This window comes from Melospiza melodia, chromosome 8, assembly GCF_035770615.1.
Source record: "Melospiza melodia melodia isolate bMelMel2 chromosome 8, bMelMel2.pri, whole genome shotgun sequence".
In the NCBI taxonomy this organism is placed as follows: domain Eukaryota; kingdom Metazoa; phylum Chordata; class Aves; order Passeriformes; family Passerellidae; genus Melospiza; species Melospiza melodia.
This window is the reverse complement of record NC_086201.1, coordinates 25374198-25395157: the sequence shown is the minus strand read 5'-3', so window position 1 is coordinate 25395157 and position 20960 is coordinate 25374198. Positions and strand designations below refer to the sequence as shown.

The 20960-nt window shown below is 49.3% G+C and overlaps 1 protein-coding gene across 4 annotated transcripts in view; it reads right to left on the bottom strand.

The window, feature by feature from the left end:
- NRP2 (neuropilin 2) overlaps nucleotides 1-20960 on the bottom strand; it is an 88514-nt gene that overhangs the window by 6797 nt on the left and 60757 nt on the right. For 2 of the 4 annotated variants that reach the window (XM_063162319.1, XM_063162320.1), the window contains exons 13-15: nucleotides 18341-18603; nucleotides 16150-16246; nucleotides 13701-13721 (exon numbers count right to left, since the gene is read on the bottom strand). In XM_063162319.1, coding sequence (XP_063018389.1) covers nucleotides 13701-13721; nucleotides 16150-16246; nucleotides 18341-18603 — 381 coding nt within the window. Of the gene's footprint in view, nucleotides 1-4768; nucleotides 7666-13679; nucleotides 13722-16149; nucleotides 16247-18340; nucleotides 18604-20960 lie in introns of those variants that run through there. The other 2 variants (XM_063162321.1, XM_063162323.1) reach the window with 2 other exon arrangements.

The following is a 20960-nucleotide window of genomic DNA, read 5'->3' as shown; positions in this document are numbered from 1 at the left end:
AGGTAGACAAGAAAGTTAAGGGGAAACTGTAATTAAATATGAGGAATGATTTCTCCTGAGTGAAAGGCCATTTTTAAAGCCCGTGTGCCAAATGATAGCTGTGAGCACCTAGCCAGTCCTGGCCAAAAGACGACATTAGCAATGATTTTGGAAACAGCCAGATGCCAAGAAAGGCTGTTATCTGTTGGATCTGAGAGCACTGCCAGCTAAAAGGCTAATTTATGGGAGCTGGAAAAAGAAAGATAAAATTCTAATCAGACAAGGGCTGATTTAATACCATGTTTGTATGAACTCACATGGAGGGAGAGCAGGAGAGAATTTGTATTTCCAGAGATTAAAGAGTTTCAGTGTACATCTGTTTTAAAATAGTAGCAGGGGTGGGAGGGATTGTGCCAGGGTGGAGGAGAGGGGCAGGAGGGCAGACAAGGCTCTCTGGTGTCCCACACAGACACACTCATGCCCCTTGCAGGAAAGCTCTCCAAACCTGCCCAAGGCCGCTCACCTCTCCAGAGCTGAGCTCAGCTGTCTCATGGCCTGGCACGTGCTTCCCACCACCACGGTGCTCAATGCCAGCCTTCCTGCATGGCCTTACCAGCAGCACCCCCACCTCTGGCACAGACCCCCACACCAAGCCAAGAACTATTGCTTTGGAGAGAACACCCAGCCCTGATTGCTGGAACCTGGACACATTCTTCCAAGGCAAATGACAACTGTCAAGAAAAAAATAATTGCTGTTTCTTTCCAGCCTGACTTTGTCTGGTTTATGTCCAGGCACCAGGTGCTGCCTCCTGCCAGGTCTCTGAGGGGAGCTCAATCACCCTGGGGCAGAGCTCTATCACCTGGCATCTCTCTCTACACACTTTTTTGCAGATTATCTGTGGTGTCTCTTGGAGTCTTTCTGGCTGAACAAAATGAGCCTCTCAGCAGGAGTGCCTTTCCCAAACAATATATCAAACTTGCAGTAATTTCCAGCTCTTTTTATTGCCGGCCTAGAGCCACTCTGGTGCAGGATAGCCTGGCCTGGAGAGCACCCAGGATGCATTCCCACCATCCCTGTGCTCCTGCTCCCCACTTTCTGCAGGGGTCCACAAGCTCTGGGGCTGAAAGCTGTGCACCAGGCGATGGGTGCTTTATGTGCTCTGCTCCTTACAGTCTTTCATTCCCAGTAATATCTGTGGCTGTGCCTGCTGGGACAGAAAAAGCAGAGTGTGTAGGAGGAAGAAAAACAAATTGCTGGTTTTGGGGAAATAAGCAGCACATGGTTGTTTCCCCACTGTGGAAAGGACTCGAGGGCAGCCAGCTACATGCTCACCCCTCTCTCGGGCTGCTACAACATCCCTCTTGGCCAGTGCTGTCCTGCCCAGTGAAGGGAGCGTAGGAGGTACACTGCTGCTCTGCTGCCAAACAAGTGCCCGTGAGGGTCTGAAACATGAATTACAGCCAAAGCTAGGAAAACGGGGTCAGAAATTGACATTTCCCAGTCTTGGCATAACGAGACAGGGCCCCGGCTCTGCTCTCATCCTTGCTTTTCTCTCTTTGCTCATTCCCAGTCCTTTTCTCTCCACAGCAGTAGTGTGACTCCAACACACATCACTTTGTTTTGACACGGCGGAGCAGCCGCCGTGGCCTCGCCTTGACACCGCTCTGCTTGGCGCGGCGCAGCGCTGCTCCTCTGGCTGGGAGCCCCGGGCTGGGGGTGGCACCTCCCACCCACGGCACATGGAGGGGCACTGCTCACAGCAGCAGCAGCACGGGCTCCAAGAAGAAACACTCCCTCTGAATTCCCCACTGCTCTATTTCCAGCTGAAAATCCACCTCACTTCTCTCTTTCCCACTCCTCCAGAAACACAGGACCACTTTAGTTTACAGAAGGGATAAATCCCTGCCAAATTTCAAATTAAAACAGTGCTTTGGCTACAGTTGAGCATTAAAGAAAGCAAACAAGCTGCCACTCCCTGGCCTGGCCTCCCTCTGCAGTGCAGGAACTGCTGGACCTTATTCTCATATTGCCTTGGGGCTGCTCTGGTGATGGCCAACTGTGCACACCTCTGATCACCACAAAATCATTGTCAAACTAGGGGGCATGGATGACCTCTTGCAATCCTTGAGCTTCCCATATGAAGATAAGGTGGGAAAGTATGGCTGGGCAGCTGAAGACCCCCCACCAAAAGCACTTGGAGACATGGAGCCAGGTTGGGTGTTTGGTGTGGAGGTGGCCCATGAGCAGGCAGCTATTTCCAGCCCTGGTGCTGCCCCTCCGTTTGTGGCACCTGGCCCTGCTGCACGCACCCAAAATGAGTTCCCTGCCAACCCTCCCTGCAGCAGACACATCCCCCGTTGCAGCCTGACCCCTTCTCCAGCCCTGCTTTTGCACCTCCCCTCAGCAGCGGCACGGGGCCAAGGAAACAGTGGTGGTGGCGTGTGTGTATGGTGTGACTGTGGCATTACACAGTGTAATCCTCTCCCTCTCCCCCTCTCAGCTCTGGAGAGCCCAAGTAAGGAGCTGCCATGCAGGTTCTGCGCTCTGCGCTACCCCAAACCAAGCATCTCCTCGGCGAAGGGCGGCACTGGGCCCTGCTGCCAGGGAGCTGGGGGAGAAGCTGGCAGCCCTGTGGCATCCTGGTATGTTTATCACCCTGCCCGTTGTTGCTGTTTGTTTTTACAGTGCAGTGGCTAACAACACGATGCCTCAAACTGGCAGTCACGCCTGCAGTCTCTGCTGAGAGCCGCCAAAGCCTCTGATGGAGGAGCTGTGGCGGAAAGCCAAGCGGCTGTCCAAGCTCGCCTCGGGGCCTCGCCTGCTGTCTGCACGCCCCACTCTGCCCCTGACACGGGCTAACTGGGGGCTGGCCCTGGTAAAGTCAGCAGGTTTTCACAGGGTTTCTAGAGGGACAAAAATCCAAACACAGCCCCATGTACAGCCTGGTTTCTACCTTGTTCCCTTGCACGTGGCAGCAGAGTCGTTTCCACCAGGCCAGGAAAAGCCAACCTCGCCCCCACAGCCTGGGGACAAGCAGCTCTGGGGACCCTGTGCCACGTGCCATCCTGCAGGTGCCTGCCCTGGCAGGAGGCTGACCCGACTGTGTGGCTGGTGACTGAGCTCTGCAGCCTGCTCCTGCCCGATCAGCCGTCTCAGGCACGCTGACATTGCCAAGGCACAGCACCGCCTTTCCCACGGCACCCTTTGCTTTGCCAGGTCAGTGCTCCCTCTCTCACATCCCCCTTAGGCACTGGCTGTGCCCCAGTGCTTACAGAGAGTGCTCATGCACCCCCTTCTGCTCCTTCAGTACAACACCAACTGCAGAGATAAGATATAAAGATTGACACCATCACAGCACATACCACCAGGGAGCCATGCCCAAAGCCTCCTGTGATGCACAGGACCCAATGCTGTCCCCTGAAAAACAGAGCCCCCCACTGCTCCCCCAAAAAGTTTTCCTTTTTTTTTAAGTAGACACTTAAATGCCTGAAGTTACTGGCAGAAGAGTTTGCATCAAAATCACACTAAACTGTATTTATTTCCTTAAACAAAGCATGCTAATTTTAGCTGCTTTCTTCCCTAGGATGTGCTGCAGCCTGAGCAGCACCCAACTCTCCGGCCAATCTGTCTGTGGCACACGTACGGAATAATTAATCCTGAACGATTTCTCCCTTTTCGTCTGTTTACTTAACAGAATTTTTTTCTTCCTTGTTGGGAAGCCATCAGTCAGTCTCTCCCTCCCTGTTTTTCACATGTGCATATTTGTTTTGAATTTTGCTTGAACAGTCGCTGAAGTGTACAAAATGCAAATTACAAGTGTAATTTGCTTTGCTGTACAATTACAGGGAAAAAAAGCCCTCTCCCAAAAAAGCAGCATGGGTACTCAGCTTTGCTTGTGTTTGAATAGCCAGTGTGAGGGATCACATATGAATTATTTTTTTGTTGATGGCCTGAATTCCTAGTAAAGTCAGGAAGTTTCGTTGCAAAGCTGAGCTTTATGCCAGGGTAAAGAATATGAGAGAAGGAAAATAAAGAGGGAAGGAAAAAACCTCTCAAACTTGCAGCAAAATATATTTCACATGAAATGTGATGCTGCTGACTCTGCTGAAGGGGTAAAGGGTGCACATAGGGAAGATGGGAAGCAGAACTGCTGCAGCAGAGGTCCCTGTAACAAGTTGGGAGGACTCAGGTGGAGGGAAAGCAGGGACCTACACCTGTCCAAACACTCGTGTACAGGTCCCCTGCACAGTCTGACACGTAGAAACAGGGACTGCACAGAAAAGGAAAGGAAAGCATTGCTGCTTTCATTATTAATTTTGCTAATGGCTTGCCCATTTTTTGCTGAGCTCAGGGAGAGAGCATGTGGCTCAGCTGAGCTGGCAGCCAGGCCAGCCCCAGGGGCCCTGCAAAGTCGGATGTCCTGTCTCCAGGGGCCCCAGCTGGAGAAATTCTGTATAATCACACTGAGCAATTTAGCACTTAGGCAACGCTGGTGAAATCCCCAAACAATCCCAAGAGTCAGTCCAGCCTCCCGAAACTCCCATAAGGCCTGGTACAAATGTAATGGATCTAAAAGCTGCTATTAATGGCCCGATCCTGAGTGCAGCGAGGCAGGGAGCCCATAGCATCTGGGCTGCTGGGAGCTGGGTCTGCACGCAGCAGGAACTGGAGCTCCACTCGGCTAAAAGGAATAGCCCTGATGCTCCAAAGAGTTTTGGAACTCTGCTTTGCTTCAACCCACAGCATTCTCATTAGCAAAGAAAGAAGAAGAAAGAAAAACCCCAGATATTTGTATAAAAATATCATCATTTTATTACATTCCACACAATACATCTTCAAAGAATTTCAAATTTCCACAAGATATTTTTCACACACAGGCAACTGGGCAATGCTGGGGATGTCAGGGCTCAAGGAGCAGGGGAGAACTGGAAGTAAAAATCTCGAAGTGACCTTCTGTTTTGTCTTTGGTGATTTTGGTTTAAAAGACAGGGTGCCACATTCTCCTCTCTGACACACCAATGTACACTTGCTAAGTCTGTGGGGGTGAACCTGGTCAAAGTGAAATCGACTGAACTAGGGAGACTGAGTTGACTTTGGAAACAGGACAATATCATCTGCTGACATGGCTTGGGCTGACCTGAAAGTAAGCACATGCCAGTATTTCACATCTGTTTTAATTTGCAGCTGACCAAGGGGGATAGGAATCCACATCCCAAACCAGATGCACTGTGACACCAGTGCTGTGTGATGAGGAGGCTCACACTGAAAGCACCCTTACCCTGGAGCCCCTCTCCAGGGACCTTTCAATGGCACTGCCTTCCAGGTGGCAGGAGCTCCCTGGGTCTGTTCTGGCCCTGTGGGACAGGCATGTCCCTGCTGCTCTCCAAAACCTTGTGGGAGCCAGGCCCAGGTGCCATGAGCACCCACCACGCCTAATGTGCTCACCATGGCACATCACCCTGGGCTTTTCTGCATTCCTTGCTTCAGCCACTTGCTGCTGCAGCTGAGAGGATCCCACTGAAATCTGCTGTGAAACCAGCATGGGGAACTGAAACTGGCTGCACAAAATTAAGGCAAGGATGGGGATAGAGTGACATCCCCATTGACAGAGATCCCCTTGGGATAGGGCTGTGCTGCAACAGGGGCCAATACCACTTCAGCACAGTTTGTATTTTCACTTTTTTCCCAGACCAAAAGGCAGCTCAAGACTGCAGGGAAGTTAACAGAGCTGCTCATCTTGATTCATTTTATGCAATATTAATAGGAAAAGGAGGGATGGGCACTAGCAAGTTTAGAAGGGGGGAGGGAATCTGATCAGTCATCACAGATGGACACAAACAAGATGGAGAACCTTGCTCACTGGAGGTACTTTTTTTTTGCCTGCAAACAGATTAGGGTTAAAAATTCAAACCACTTTTGCATGTCATCATTCAGTAATTTATATAAGGCATTTCCACTACAATACACTGGGCCATTCAACAGTCAGAGGCGTGTGGAGGCTCCTCCTTGCCTCCCCAGTTAAAGCAGCAGCAATAGCTGGGCCCCCCAGGTGCACTGGCTGGGCTTGGCTTGCTAGATGTTACTGGTGCTCTAAGAAGCAGAACATTAGCAAACACAAAACTGACATTCTAGAAAGTCAACGGGCAATTTTTATGATTCAGCAGCTACGGATTGGGCAGAAGGAAAAAACCAAACCCAGAAAAGGGAACTGTACTTCTCCCTTGAACATTTCTAGAAGAAAGACAAGGAGGAGCCTTCTCCCCCTTCCCTGTGTAAAAGCAAAACCATCAGCACCCAAAGTGAGGATACTTATTAAATAAATAAACCTTCAGTTCTCAAGAAACTACAGTATTTAGCATCCACTAAGACCTGCTGAAGTCTACGTGTTACCCTAAGGCTGGCTTTAACAGATACAAACAAAACATTCATTATGAGCTTCTCTGATATAAGGCAACTTTAAATAGATTCACTTGCAGGTGGGGGAAGAGGAGGGCTTCCCCTCCCGCTTCCAAACAATGGCTGTGTTTTCATGTTGGCTGCAGAAAGAATAAAATGGAGAGATCTCTTGCTTTTTGAATGTCTATGGACCTCTCTGGATTCTTCTAGCCACCTGAGGCGGACATTCCTACTGTCCAGCCTGGCCTTTCCTCAATTTGCACCCAAGACATTAACACTATCAAACAAGAAACCCAGCCAAAGCTAGATAAGGCAACAAAAAAGCATTGCTCTCTTCCCCAGGTAAACAAATCAGGGCATTCACCATAAACACGTCCCAGACCTTCCAGAGAGGAGGTGGGAAGGAGGGAAAATTAACAACAACAAAAACAAAAATAAAAGCATTCCCTGTGCAAGTAGAAGCAACAACAAGCAAATTAAAAAGGGGCTATTTCTAAATATACATTCAGTCAGTCAGACACACACAGTCCCATGCACACTCACACACGCAGGTTTAGCACATGCACACAAGCCTCACACACAAGCTTCCAGGCTCACCATCAGGTTCCCTTGCAGGTTGCCTACGGGGAGGAGAAAAAAATCCCAGAACCCAAAGAAGCTGACCAACAACAAAAAGAACAACTCCCCAAACAAACACAACAAAACAAAACAAACCAAACCCCCACCTGACACCCCAAGTATCTTTGAAAAGTAACAGAAAGGGAGCGTTCACTTTTGAAGTGAAGGGGTGGTGTGTCTCTTCTGGCGATCCAAGATGCAGCATTAGTTTAGAGTTTGTAAAAGATCTGGGGAGGGTTGGGGGACGGAGAAGGGATGGAGATATCTAAGAGTTCACACGTATGCTAGGTAAGGAAAAAAGTGCAAAACTGAGGCAACGTATTTGAAGTCTTAGTTTCTGTCTGTCTGTCTGTTTTGTGTTTTGTTTGCTTTCTCGTTCCTGTTCGGCTCTCAGCAGCGCAAGTTGGGGTCTTGCTCTAGTTTTATGGTTAGGGTGGGCTCCACGGCCACAGGGGCCCCGTTGGCATAGTGGGAGGTTTTGTAGGTGATGGAGTGATCACTCTTCTTGGCCGCATAGCGGAACCGGTGGTAGTGGAGCACAAGGGCCAGCGCGACGGAGACCAGCACCACAACAGCACCTCCGGCGGCAATAACGTAATACCAGTAGGCTGGGATGGGCTGCACTGACACCGTGTCCACTGTGGGCTCGGTCCCTGGCAGGAGGGTTGCCCCTGGGGAGGAGACACAGAACAGGGTTGCTAGGTGGGAGGCATGCAGACGCACAAAAAGAAACACACATGCTTTCAAGAGTACAGCACGGAGCAACACGAGGTCCCACAGCCGCCGCCAGATACAGGGCGTGCTCCTAGGGGAGGGCACAGCCTGGCATTTGCTGAGCCCACATTTCCAAGGGCCTTTCCCTTCCCTTTTAATTAATCAGGCTGCCTGGAACGCAATACAAATTCCATATGGACTATTATTACTGTTAATTTTGGCATCAATGAATGTTTTTTTCCCCTTCTTTATTTTGGCCATCTCCAGATCAGCCACCTGGTTTTGTCTCCACATGGCAGATGTTGTCAAGCAGTGACAAAACACATCATGTTCGTAATTGGAAGTAAAGCATAATTTCAGATGGCCAAGGAAGTTACCACAGGAGATTGGGAAAGAGATTACAAGGAGAAGGATTTGTCATTCTTACTGCAAAGACAGAGAAGAAGTTCTCTGTCTGAAAGTGCTCTGCACACAGGTCTAGTCTCACTAGGTACCCCATTCACAGACCTAAACAGATTACCTTACTATTTCTAGAAGCAGGAAGGGATGGTAATAATTATTAACAGGGCATGGGCTGCAAAATTCAACCCAATATTCAGACAAGAAACTCATGCTCTCTGCAGCTTCAGCAAGCCAGGACTATGGATTCATGCTGATAAAGCACCACACCTCGGGAGGGCTGGAGAAGCACCTGGCTCCCCTGAACTCACGGGCAGGCAGTGCCCACACTCAGCCCAGCCACGGCCAGCCCTTCCTGCTCTTGCCGCTGTGGCGTGTTGCAGGGCAGGGCTGCCGGGCTGCCGTCCCTGGCTGGGTCACTCGGGGACATCCTGCCCGCATCTGTGGCTCAGGGGCCCACACAGCCTGCGTGCACCGGCAGCGCCCACGGCAGGACCGCTCCGCGCTGCTGCTGCTCACGCTGCTGGCGGGGGCAGGAGCAGCAGTGCAGAGCTCTGCACCTCCCCGGCAGCGCTCCTGGGTGGGGAGAGCTGCAAATAACTAGGGAGGGATGTATTTTTGCACCTCGTTTGTTTACTGGTTACTTCAAGGGGGCTGCAGTCCCCAGGGAAACTCTCAGGAGGGTTTGCTCTGCTGCTGGACACACTGAGCCCCCCTTCCCGTGCTCACCCTCTGCTCCTGCCCCTGGCTGGCTAGTGGGGGGCAGCCCCCTGGCTCGGCGCTGGCCTGCAGAACTTTGGGGGCTCCTGGGTTTGGGGTCAGCACATTGTTGAGCTCTGTGCTAACCAAACTCCAGCTTGGTTTCCTGAGCAGGCTTGGAGGACGCCAAGGGGAAAATACAAAACAGTGCAGGATGCGCTCAGCTTTGCCAGCAGCAAGGGCATCTTGCAGCACAGCCTCTGCCCTCCCCTGCAAACACTACCTAACAGCAGAGTCACTGGCTGGAAATTTGGGATGGTGATGGCTTTGCTGCTAGTGGCACAAGAGATGAGGCAAAATGATGGTTCCTTCTGCCACTCACAAGGCTTTTCTCCTGTCCCCATTCCTCAAAAACTGGACACAGGGACTAAAATCAAGAATGAATAGTGCAGCCAGATGAATAGCTACAACAACAACAACAAAAAAAAACCCACCTCAAAAGCTAGAAAAAACCACACAAGCAAGACAAATCCTGCTTTTATAGAGCAGGAGGCTGGGAACCACCCACATATTTGTCATTGTAGGCAAGGAACTCGGATGTCTCAGGAGAAGCCTCACTGCAGATATGCTGCTCTCAACCTGTCTCACCCCAGCTGCCCCTCACCATCAGGAGTGGGGGTGGCCCTGTCCCTCCTGCCCCCCAATAGTGCCTGCAGAAGGGGCATACAGGCTGGGCTGTGTGTTGAGGATGGCAAAGGTAGGGAGCAGACAGCCCTCTGACCTCCTTCCCTAACTCCATTGGCCATACTGGTTTGGGGAATGAAAGCAGCACATCCCTGTGCCTCTCCAGCAGCTGCTGCCCCTCACCTGTCTGCATGGGGGTGGCAGTGTGGGACATCCCATGGGGGCTGCTGCCAGCTCCCTGGGAGGCTGAGCATGTTCAGTGCTGCCTTGAGCCTCACTGATAACCCCCCATTGTCTCTCTCCACAGATCCAGCTGGCTGAGCTGGCCCAGACCTGAACGTGACCCAGCACCATCCCCAATGGATCAGCAACACCTCTCCTGTGCCTGACAGTGTGGGGGTGCTGGGCTGACCCCCAGGGAAACCCCCAGGGGCTGCTTGCTGCATAGAGGCCACTTGTGTTTACACTTGGTGACAGTCTCTCCTTACATAGCACCTTGTTTCAGTGAGAGATTTACAAACAAACAGCCTCTCACAGCACTGATATGCACCAGGTCCCATGGTGGGAGCTGGGATGGGGAGAGGGGCAGGTGTCAGGGGTGACAACAGCCCCTGAGTCTCAAGAGAGCGGGAGGAAGGCTTCCTCCTGATGGCTGTACATTGCCCAGTGGAAGGCTGAGTGTGCAAAGGGTGGGTCTGGCCAGAGAGGAGCACGTGCCACAGTGCCCAGCCTGCAGCCCTTGCCCCTTCCCTGTGCATCTCTGCCTGCCTGGGGATGGAGGGAAGCAGTATGACGTACTGCAGATGGTCCTGCTTGTGGGAAAGATCCCTTGGGGAACTCAAGCTGGCTGCAGCTTCAGGACAGCCCCTGCTTGGCCCTGACCCACTCCAGATGTCCCAGCCAGGGCTTCAAGCATGAGGGTGGTGCAGAGCCCTTCCTCAACCCCCATTTCCGCACCGCATGGTCCTGCTGAGGAGATAGCAGAAGTCTGGAGAGTTCATTTAGCAACTGAAGTCATTAAGGAATCACACTCAGTTGTCTCTAAGCCCTAATGAAGCCAATTCCCAACATTAATGATTGTTCTTCCTTACATTGCCAGACACTAAATATAGCTGCCCATCCACTCAACACACAGAGCTGATGTTATCTGCTCTGTTTTTACTGGCTCTCCTGCTCTCTGGAAGTTTTCTGTTATATTAGTGGAAAAGTTCACTGCTCAGGGAGATGGAAAAAAAATCCATCTTCTTAACTTAATAATTTTTCCACTCCCCTTTGCCTTCTGCCACACACACACTTGCCCTTCCTCATTTATTCACTAGTGCTCTCATCTTAATAAAGAACTGCCTCCTGCTGTTGCTGTCAAGTTTGTGGCTGTTGTGTTTATGGCACAGCTTGGAACACCAGTCAGTGGAAACCTGATTTAATCCCTAGAGGGTGGATATTTTATGTGGTTGTGCTGCTGGTCCTCACACCTCCAACCTGGCCAGGTACTGCCCCATTCTCTTTCCAGTAGGGAACACTCTATAGGGACTAGTTTTGGAGTTTTGCACTGAGAATCAAAACCCAAAGAAGGAAAAGCAATAGTCATCTGGGAAAGAAAAAGGAGAAAATCCTTTCCAGAAAGCTGCCTGGAGGGCTGCCTGCCTTGCTCTGCCCCTGCCGTGTCACAGCTCATATTCCTTCCTGAAGTCACTGACATTAACTGCTGTGGACAAGCAACACAGCTGGACTTTTCGTAGATGACACAGATGAAAGCAAGTATTACACTCATCTAATGTGAATGCCACAAAACCAGTGTCAGTCTCAACCCCATAACTGCTACCTGTCATTGCTCCAGGGAGATATCTCTATCTTGACTTTAGGATACCGGCAGGGAGAGAATCCACCAGTCCCAAAGGCAAATTCTCCCCGTGGTTTTTCTCCATGGTTTTTCTCCATGCATTATTTGGAATATATCTCTTATTTTTCACCTGGTATTTATCTAATTCCTTGCTTCCAGACACTTGTTTACCCTTTCTTTGAGGGTGGAACGCATCAATGCTCAAATGCAGTACAGTTGAAGCACACTTTCCTGGTCCTGTAAGATCCCAACCTAATGGGTGAAACATCTTCCACCTACACAAATTCTCTTATTATTTACTTTGTGAGCCTGGAGCCTGTAAGGTGCATATTTTCAGCTTTGCTCCCAGGCCAGGAGAGGAAGGATTTGCTATTATTTTTAATGGCATCTAGCTTTTTCAGCTCATCATGTAATTGCAGGAGTGGGGGCTATAGAACATCTCAGTAATTTTTGTCTCCAGCTCCATTTTCTTCTCCAGACAGGAACTTCTTTCCCTCATTTTACCCTCCCCTTCTGTTGGGCATGTCTGTCTCTCCCTCATTTTAATTATCATGTAATTGTCTCCAGTCTCCACTTCCCCATCTTTTCCCTCTGCACTTCACTTTTTCCGAGGTCGGTCCATCCCTCTGTGCCATCTATTCCTGCCTGTCATCCAGGGGAATATTTTCAACCTTTTGCTGCAATTGCTGCCCTGTTATGACCAATGCTAGGATGTCCTTGAGGGAGCCAGGAATGGGCAGAAGCTGTTGGAACAAGCTGGCAAGTTCCAGGGGGAAGGGGAGGTGTGTCTGTAACAGCATCTGCCTGTAGTGCTCAGGGACCTCACTGTTTCTCCCCAGCCAGTGTGCCCTGGGGAATACGATGGGGAAGCGGAGGCACTCAGGCAGCAGGGCAGGGGCAAAGGGGAAGACAAGCAATACGAATTAGCAGGACTTTAGGATAGACTTTAGAATAGAATGTGAGGACCCAGAGAGGGGTTCACACTCTAACAAGTCTCAAAAGACAAGGATGGTGTTTGCAAAATAGATACCAGACCAGGCCCAGGAGAATACAGAGCAATGGTGGAAGTCATGAATGGTTGTGAGGCTTTAACTGCCACCTGAGAATATCACAGCAGCTTTTCAATAACACCACAAGCCTGAATATCAGATAAACAAGCCTATAAACAAGCAGAACTGAATTCCTAGTTGTTACAGTATGGGTGTGACTGTAAAACATGATGTTAGACCCTGCACTTGTCCCTCACATTGGTAACATTCCACAGCCTGAATCCCGGGGGACAGAGTCATGCATGTCCCTTCAGTCTCGCGCCTACTTTGCCATCTCTCCCAATGCACACACCCAGGAGAGACAGCTCTGCCCACATGGAAATGCAGCTGCTTCTAGGATACAGTCCAGCCACATCTTACAGTTCACCAGCACAGTACAGACATCATGTCCCAGTGAAAGCAAAGGGCATGTTGATTCAATTGACAAAACAACTCTCAAAATTAAGGGGAGCTCCAAGTTTGCTCTTCATCACAACACAACCCCCAGACATATTCCTGAAGAGGTAGGCAGGAAAACAAAATCCAAATTTAAAAAACATGTAAACCCCTCAGACTAAACTGATGTCTGCAAAAGTAGGTAGTTTTTCCCACCCCAGAGCAAGACAAACAGCAACCCCCCGAAAAGAGAGAGGCAGTTCCTCAGAGTTCCTCACCTTTTCTCCTACCCTGCAGGTTTGATCAGAGAAGTGTTGGTTTCTGTTCTCCAGGCTAGTATTAAGCTGTTAAATGTACCATTTTCACCTTGTTTTCCTTTTATTCACTGTCACCTTCAGAGCTTCTGACAGCAGTTTGCTCTCTCACTTATACCTCCCAACTCCCTTCCCCTTCCAAGCAGACTCACCCCACCCTCCTTTGCCAGCACTGAACATGCCACTGCCAGAGCATCTGTGAACTAGAGAACCACCTTCCCTCACAACAATGTGAATTACTGCCACCAGATTTCACTTTTAACTGGCTACTCTTTTTTTTTTTTTTCCATTTAAGTCAGTTGAAAACTACTCTTTACTCTTCAGCCTTCCCAGGCTTAGCTGCTCTTCAGGAGCTAAGTGCTTCTCATGATGGCAGGTTTCCTAAAGCTACTCAGTCCCAAGACGGGGGACTTGCCTGCTTGCCTGTTTTCTGTCACCTAGCAGAAGTCAGAGGATGCCATCTCCTGCTGCTGTGGTGGGGGAGGTTTAGTACACACTTGCCATTTCAGTGCTCAGAACATTTGCTGTTTGTACAAGCACACACATTGCTTTCCTTCGATGTAAAAGCCCATGCCAGCAGAACAAAACCACCGAGAGGAGTGCAGTTTTACCTGGAAAGTAGGAGTTCTCACCTGGGAAAGCTGTGATGGGTTCTGCAGAGGAAAAACAAAAGCTCGTGTTAGAGAGGGGAGTATTACACACCAAGCCCCCAGTTCACACCCCCATTGATTTGCAGTGGCTGAGTGAAGCAGGCTCCCACAGGAGCCACTCGCTGGGAACAGCACAGGGAGCCAGCCAACCTCAGCCAGCACCATGAGAAACCTGGCCCCAGCTGGGGACCAAACAGACACAAAAAGCTTTGACTCAAACACACTTGAGAGGAAAATATGTCTGAGATTGAGGGTCATTTGTATTCAGTCTGGCTGGCCTGAGTCATCCAATGACAAAGCCTCACCTGGCCCAGTGACGAAACCCTGAAACCCCCTAAATTTCCAAAAGTGGTTTTGGTTTCTGGCTCAGCTCTGGCACTGTTTCTCACACGGGAACTGTGTGAATTCTGGGCAGTGATGCCCTGCTCCTCTCTATCTCACAGTGACAAGAAACAAAGGCAAGTGATAGTTTTCCTTCTTTCAAGATACTTTGAAGATGTAATCTATTACAAATTACTGGATCTGAAAAGCAATAATCGGTACTTACTACTGATTACTTTCTTGCAGAAGTAATAGACTTCTGATTATTTTTAGATTACTTCTGCATTATGCCTGTGAGTCACAGAAGGAGACTCTGGCTCTACTATGCTATGAAATCATCATTTGGGTTCAAAATGCGAATGACACATTTGTCAAAGGAAAAAATTATTGTGACTTATTAGCATTCTTTCATGCTAAAAAGGGATCAGATTACTTCCAAGGATTATATTTGCAAAAACAGTAGCCTGTGCTGGAGTCAGCTATTCTCATGGCTCTGAAAGAAAGAGAGCAGCATGGTATTGCTACCATTTCATAATTATTTTGGTGAAACTGGAAATGACCCCTAAGTTATGTTAAAGTTTGCAGTGGGAACTCTTTGCTGGAAATGATCTGAAACAATCCTTATGGGTCTTAAGATCCACATTCAACTTCCTAGACAGGGTAAAAATAATTTTGTGTAGCAGTTAGGTGTGTTTTTTGGGCTGAAAATGCTTGAAGCGTCATAATTTATTAATGCTTTTGTTTTTGAAATATTAAGCTTTAGGTTCATGAGGCCCAAGATACAATAAGACTGGAGCTAGGTGAATTGCTGAGTTCCAAAGAAGTTAAATAGGAAATACTATTAGTGTTAATCATGGGTCTTGCTTCTCTTTAATGCCATAGAAGGCAAGAGATTAAAACACCACTGTCAAGCCTTAAATACCGGGAATTTGACATCTGAAGTATTAGCTCCTTTCACAGATGGGAGACCAGCAGAGTTCAAAGCATCAAAGAAACGGGGACTGACGGTGCTTAAGAGCCTCTCTGGGGCACTCCTAGTCCTCTGTTTTATTATCAGCGCTGGTTTCTGCACCATCTTTACCCTCACCGGCCCGCATAGGGGGGCAAGCAATGTAAGCAGCTCTTCCCAAGCATGGTTTGTCTGGTGCTTCCTCCCCTGAGAAACACCCCTTGGGACAGAGTGTTTGTCCTGTTTGGGTTAGGAGGCACTAGGATCATCCCTTGGTGGGCTGAGGAGAGCAGCTTCACTGAATGGGGCCTTTCAAAGCCCAAAAGGGAGACAGGCTCTTCCCTGCTTTTTCCATTGCTTCAGGATGGGTCAGAGTTCCTAGTGAAACATGCTTCTCCCAGGACATGCACAAGAGCAGGGCCTTGTTGCTCTGGGCAGCTCTCAGCACAGATCCCACTATTTAGATATTGCTGGTCCCATGCTCAGCTGGGATACCTCTAAATACACACCCAAGCAGGATGTGGTGTGTACAGCCAGAGCCATCAGTGTGATTGCATGGATATGCCAGCTAGAGGAAAAGTGCAGGCAATGGCTCCACCTGCAAACTGCTGAAACACACTTTTTTGCTCCTTTTTTTCCCCCCAAGTCTTTTCTGTTTTTACCTGGCTTTTGGCCTGGTTTGGGAAATGGTGAATTCTAGGGCAAAAATTTCTTTTGTTATTCTGTTAACATTGCTGTAAAACCTCTCTGCAGTTTTTTTTTTTTTTTTCTTATTAGAGAAGACTCCTTTTGAACTCGTTGGCCCCTCTAAGTGTGTAATACTGACTGACAGCAGGCTTCTTTTGTTCAGCACTTTCCTTTTAAATTTGGTGTATGTCCTTATCACACAGAATAGTCCTCAGTAACCCTCAGCTGCTCTTTCAGCTTTGCGTGGCAGAGACATGTGCTTCCTTCTCCTCACACCAACGCAGGCAGAGCCCTGTCCCCCAGAGGCTGAGTCGCCCTCCTTTCTTTCATGGGCAATCAAAGTCCCAGCGGAGATCCAGAAGCTGCTGCTAACTCGGCCAGGGGAGGTGTGTCCCGCTGACAGCGTGCAAGCCAAGGCTCTGCAGCCTGAGCTGCCCCCTCCCTGCCTGCCCCCGGGCGGGATGCAGCACGTACCCATGCAGTTCTCCAGCGGGATGTCGGTGCTCAGCCGGATGTCATCCAGGGCCAGCTCTCCCGAGTGGCCGTTGCGGATGAATCCCTCAAACACGATCTGTGGGAAATCACAACAGAAATGTCACTGCTAAGTTGGGCGCTTCCCAGCTTAGAGCCACCTACGGAGAGTGGCTGCCGCTCCCAGAGGAAAGGGTGGGAAATTGCTCCAGGCTTTCCCCACAGACCTGTGGATCACCTGACACTAGTCCTGCTTTCTTGCCCTGCCTCTGCCAGCCCTTTCCCAGGGAAAGCTGCTGTGCCTGGACAGGTTTAACAGAGACATCTTTGCCTGGCCTGGCAGCTCTTGGCTTGCAATTTTTTCAGTTAAATGCCTCTCATAAGGAATAAAGACTCAGTGAACCCCCCTAGCCCTTGCACAGTGGCATAACTCTGAGTTACTGCAGCAGCAGCTTTGGCCCATGGTATTAACTGAGCTATGATCACAAAAAGGAAGGGAAGGACACAATATGCACAGCTACATTAACTGTAAAGTGCTGTTCCCATCAACATTACATAAGAAGTATTGAAATGTCAGAGGAGAAGGGTCAGCTTATTCCTTACTTAATCACAGACAAAATATATTTACAAAAATAAGTAGAGTTGTTAGCTCTAAGAACTGCTGAGTGGAGACACTTGCAATATTTACATAATGACGCCATTATACACATGCTGGTATATTCACGTTTAGCACAAAAAGTAGTCAGCCAGTGCCCATCATTCTTATCTGTAGGCATATTGTGTTTTCTGGTATTTTATTAAAAAGCCAAACCCATACAAACAAACTAGTCAGCTCCAGTGCAAAGCTTTAGCTTTATATCCCCCTGCCTATTCTGAAGGCATTGGAATAGGCTGCCAAGTGAAGTGCTGGAATCACCATCCCTGGAAGTGTTCAGAAGGCATGTGGATGTGGCACTTGTGGATATAGTTTAGTGCTGCACATGATGATGCTGGGTTTAATGATTGGACTTGATGATCCTGGTGGCCTTTTCCAACCCTAGTGATACTAGGATTCCAAGGGTCCAAATGATTTCCTAGGGCTACGTACTTCACAAACCTCCTCTCCCAATATTAGGTGACCTCTTTCATCTAAGGTGCCTGGGATCCATGCCTGCCTTCAAGGACACCTCCCTGAAGGGCTGGGTATCTGACTGCACAGGCGATGGAATGTCTGGGCTGTGGGTTCCAAGCTCGGGCCATCAACCCATGCGGGAGGCAGCAGTTTGGAGGGGTCAGTGGCCAGACAGCAGCAGCTCCCTGGGTCAGGCTCAGGGCTGGGAGCTGGCTGGAGCAAGGCTCCCCACCAGGGTGGTCTCTAAATTGCTGCCTCAGGCCTGGGAGTCCATATTTCCTCTGCCTTGGAGGGTGCTGGACGCTGTGCTGATGCTCATTAACAAGTGACAAGAGTAGCACTGTCTCCCTGGCAAATGGCACGCTGCCCGGAAGGGACAACCGTGCCAAAGACACTTCTGGAAGCAGCAGCCTCTCCATGGGAGGCTGGTACAGCTGTGCCAGAGGGGCTCAGGTGGCCGTGGCAAAGCAGCACAGCTCCCTTCCTCCCTCCAGCTCATCCCTTCTCTTCCACTGATCTCTGAGAGTGGGACAGGGCCATGATCTTACAGCCCAGCACCGAGACCTCTCTTCTAGGCTAAAGCCTCAGAGAAGAGGATTCGCAAATGAGCCTGCATTCCCTCTTCCTTCTCCTATGTCAACACTTGCAGCTGAGGCTGGAGAATGGCTGTTTGCTGCCCACCCTTAAGAGCTGACTGTGTTCCCTCCCAGCTTCCCACTTCTCCTGGCTGCTGCATTTGCTCCCTGGAGCTGCACATCTGCCTCTGGTCAGACTATCTGATGACCTTCACTTGGAGGGGGAAGAAATGCACAAAACAAAATAAAGAAAAAAAAAGAAAAAGGGAGAATATTTGGGAGATCTGAGGAATATGAAAGGCAACAGGCTGAACAAAGGCCCAAGTCTGTGCAGAAGACAGGCACTCTCAGAATAACAAACAGTGTAGCTTAGTTACTATGGTAACTTGAGAAACACAATGAAAACAGCCACATTTCCCAGTGATGAATGGGCCTGGGCTCTGAAACACTGAGATCAAGATGCTGGAGAAGTCTACCTAGTTCAGCACACCTTCTGCAAACATCTTACCCGGTACTCCATGTCGTAGCTTGGCAAAATGATGCGGCCTTCCCTCCACTCCTCCCCTTGGTCCTCCGTGATGACCCACAGTGCCTTGTGCTCCTGGCTGGCTTCCCGCCAGACCCGCAGCATCACCCCATTGCTGCCCCAAGCCTGGTACTGGAAAACCATGCAGACAGCACTCTGGGGCAAATAGATGGTGGGGCTGATGAGCCGGGCTCGCTGGCCTTCCCGCCTTCCGCTGCTTTGCAGTTGCAGGTAATTCTTGACATCTGTTCAGAGAGAAAAACACCATTCTATTGTTTTCTGCAGCCACTGGCAACGAGTGTCTCACCTACTGCCAAGTGGCTTTGGCAGTGCTGCACGGCAGTGCAGCCCCATGCCTGCAAAAGTGGGGTCTCACCCAGCACCCTTTGTGTGCTCATCCAGCTGAGCCACTGCTGTACCCTGTGCAGCCCAGGCAGGGCATCGAGTTGCACACTCCCTCACCAGGCACCACCCTCTCCCTGGGTAGGAGACCAACAACAGAAAGTGTTTAAGAAAAAGACTGACATAATTAGAAGAAGTTAAAAAGCTGGAGCAAGTTATTGTCAGAGGAAGTGATGCCATGATAATTGCATTGGCAGGGGGTATGTGTGTTTATTCTACTGGGAGCTTCCTCAGTGAACAAGCCTGAGGTGGGTTTTTCTAAATGCCAGTGCTGGAAACTCATCTTGTTTTGAGGATAAGCACAACAAAATGAAACTCTCGCTCTCAGTTTTTCTGTAATGCAGCAAAACAGCCTCTAAAGCACAGCACAGAGGAAGGACATGGACCCAATGTGTGAAGTGTGCATGGGTGACAACTGGGTGGTTGCAAACTTGAAGGTAGCTGAAATACATACAACAGAGGATTCACTTGCTCTAATATTACATTTAAAGTGTGCCACATTTTTTGTCAGTCCTCAGGGAGGAGAGATTTGATACACTTGATATCCCAGGAGAAGTTCAAGGCTGAGGCTGGAACTGGAGATATTTGATCTGAATACCAATAGCAGCAAAAGCACATGGATACAAATCCCGAGGCACATCTGACTTTAGCTGGAATCAGTGGTTTCCAGCCCTCTCTGATGAAAAGCCTCCTCAAGGAGTTTCCCATTTGCAGCTTGGATGTCTGAAGCCCCTTAGCACAGACTGAAAGCCCGGTGTGTAGCTGAAGTGATCTTTACCTGTCTCTCCATCATGACCAATGTCAGGATGGAATCCCTTGGGTCGCTCCAGCTGCAGAGCAAGGTGAGGTGACCCAGACATCTATTGCTAGATTTTGCATTTTGCCCAAAAGAGGGACGTGGACACTTTCTTTTGCTACACAGTGGGCAAGTGCCACTGGTGCTTCATGCCAGCGTATGCCAGCCCAGGCACAAGATGATTATCTCTGCCCCAGAACTATACTGAAGGGTTTGTTAGCTCCTTCCCCCACATCTTAGCCTGCTGTGCCTGATGGGCCAAGCTCTGAGCAGCAGCTTGTCCCTGCCTCCCCTGCTCCCCGTGTGGCTTCAGTGCCCACAGCAATGGCAAGAGCAGTGTCTGTACTCAGAACATTTGCAGGGTGTGCTCAAAACACCTCCAAAACTTAAACCAGAGAGACCTGAACTTGGAATCCATGGAAAGATAGGTCCCAACAGAAAACAGCAGCTGACATCACTGCTGCTCAGCAGTCAGGTGACATCACAGCCCAAGGGAGATCTATCAACAGTGCTGGCCCTGCTGCAAGATTGTCAGTGCCAGAGAGCAGAAACCAACCACTGTGAGCTAGGCAGCCTTCTAAAATAAATTTAGGACAAGATAACAGGAATATTTGCCATCATTCTTCTCCTACCATGTGTGATCAAAGTACTTCAAAAGCATATCCACTCCTATGAACTTTCACTGATTTTGCTGTATGAAGGACAAATCTGTTCCCAACTGGCCACATAAAGAAACAGCAACATTTTAGCAAAATTTTCCAGCACCTGTGAAATGTCCCTGTGCCACTTGGCACTTTATGCCAACAAACAGTAGCAGAAAAAAAGGATGAAAGAATGTTTGCCCACTCCTGCTTGAGTGAATCACTTGAAAAAGTACCATGCCGTTTTCTAATGGAGGAGTGTTCTTGTGATTTACCTCAGAGTGCTAGTAGTGGAGGAGGAGATGTGGGAGATAAACAAGTGGAGGAATTAAAAAAAAAGAACAAGCTGTACTCCATGCCTAAGGAGTGATAAGGCATAATAAGTCATCAAGGTCTCCTGAATTAAAAACCTCTTTTTGTAATTCACTACAAGCCTCTTCAAATAAAAAAAGCAGCAACAAGAAAAGAACAGCAGCAACAAACAAGGGAGCAAATCAGACTGCAGTCATACACTTATCTCACAGCTGAAATGGTCTCACAGGCAAATCTTAAATAAAAGCACTAGCCAGGTTCAAGAATGATCAAATCCATATCCTCAAAGTTCAGGACCAACCTTTGGTGCCAGTACCTAAGCAGCCTGACTGAGTGCAGGGTTTTGAGTCATCCTTGGATCTGCCCATAGCCCAGAGCTGACTAGAGGGGACTGACTATTCTAATTGTGCAGCTGGACACCTCCCATTATCCTCACCCCAAAAGCCAGCGG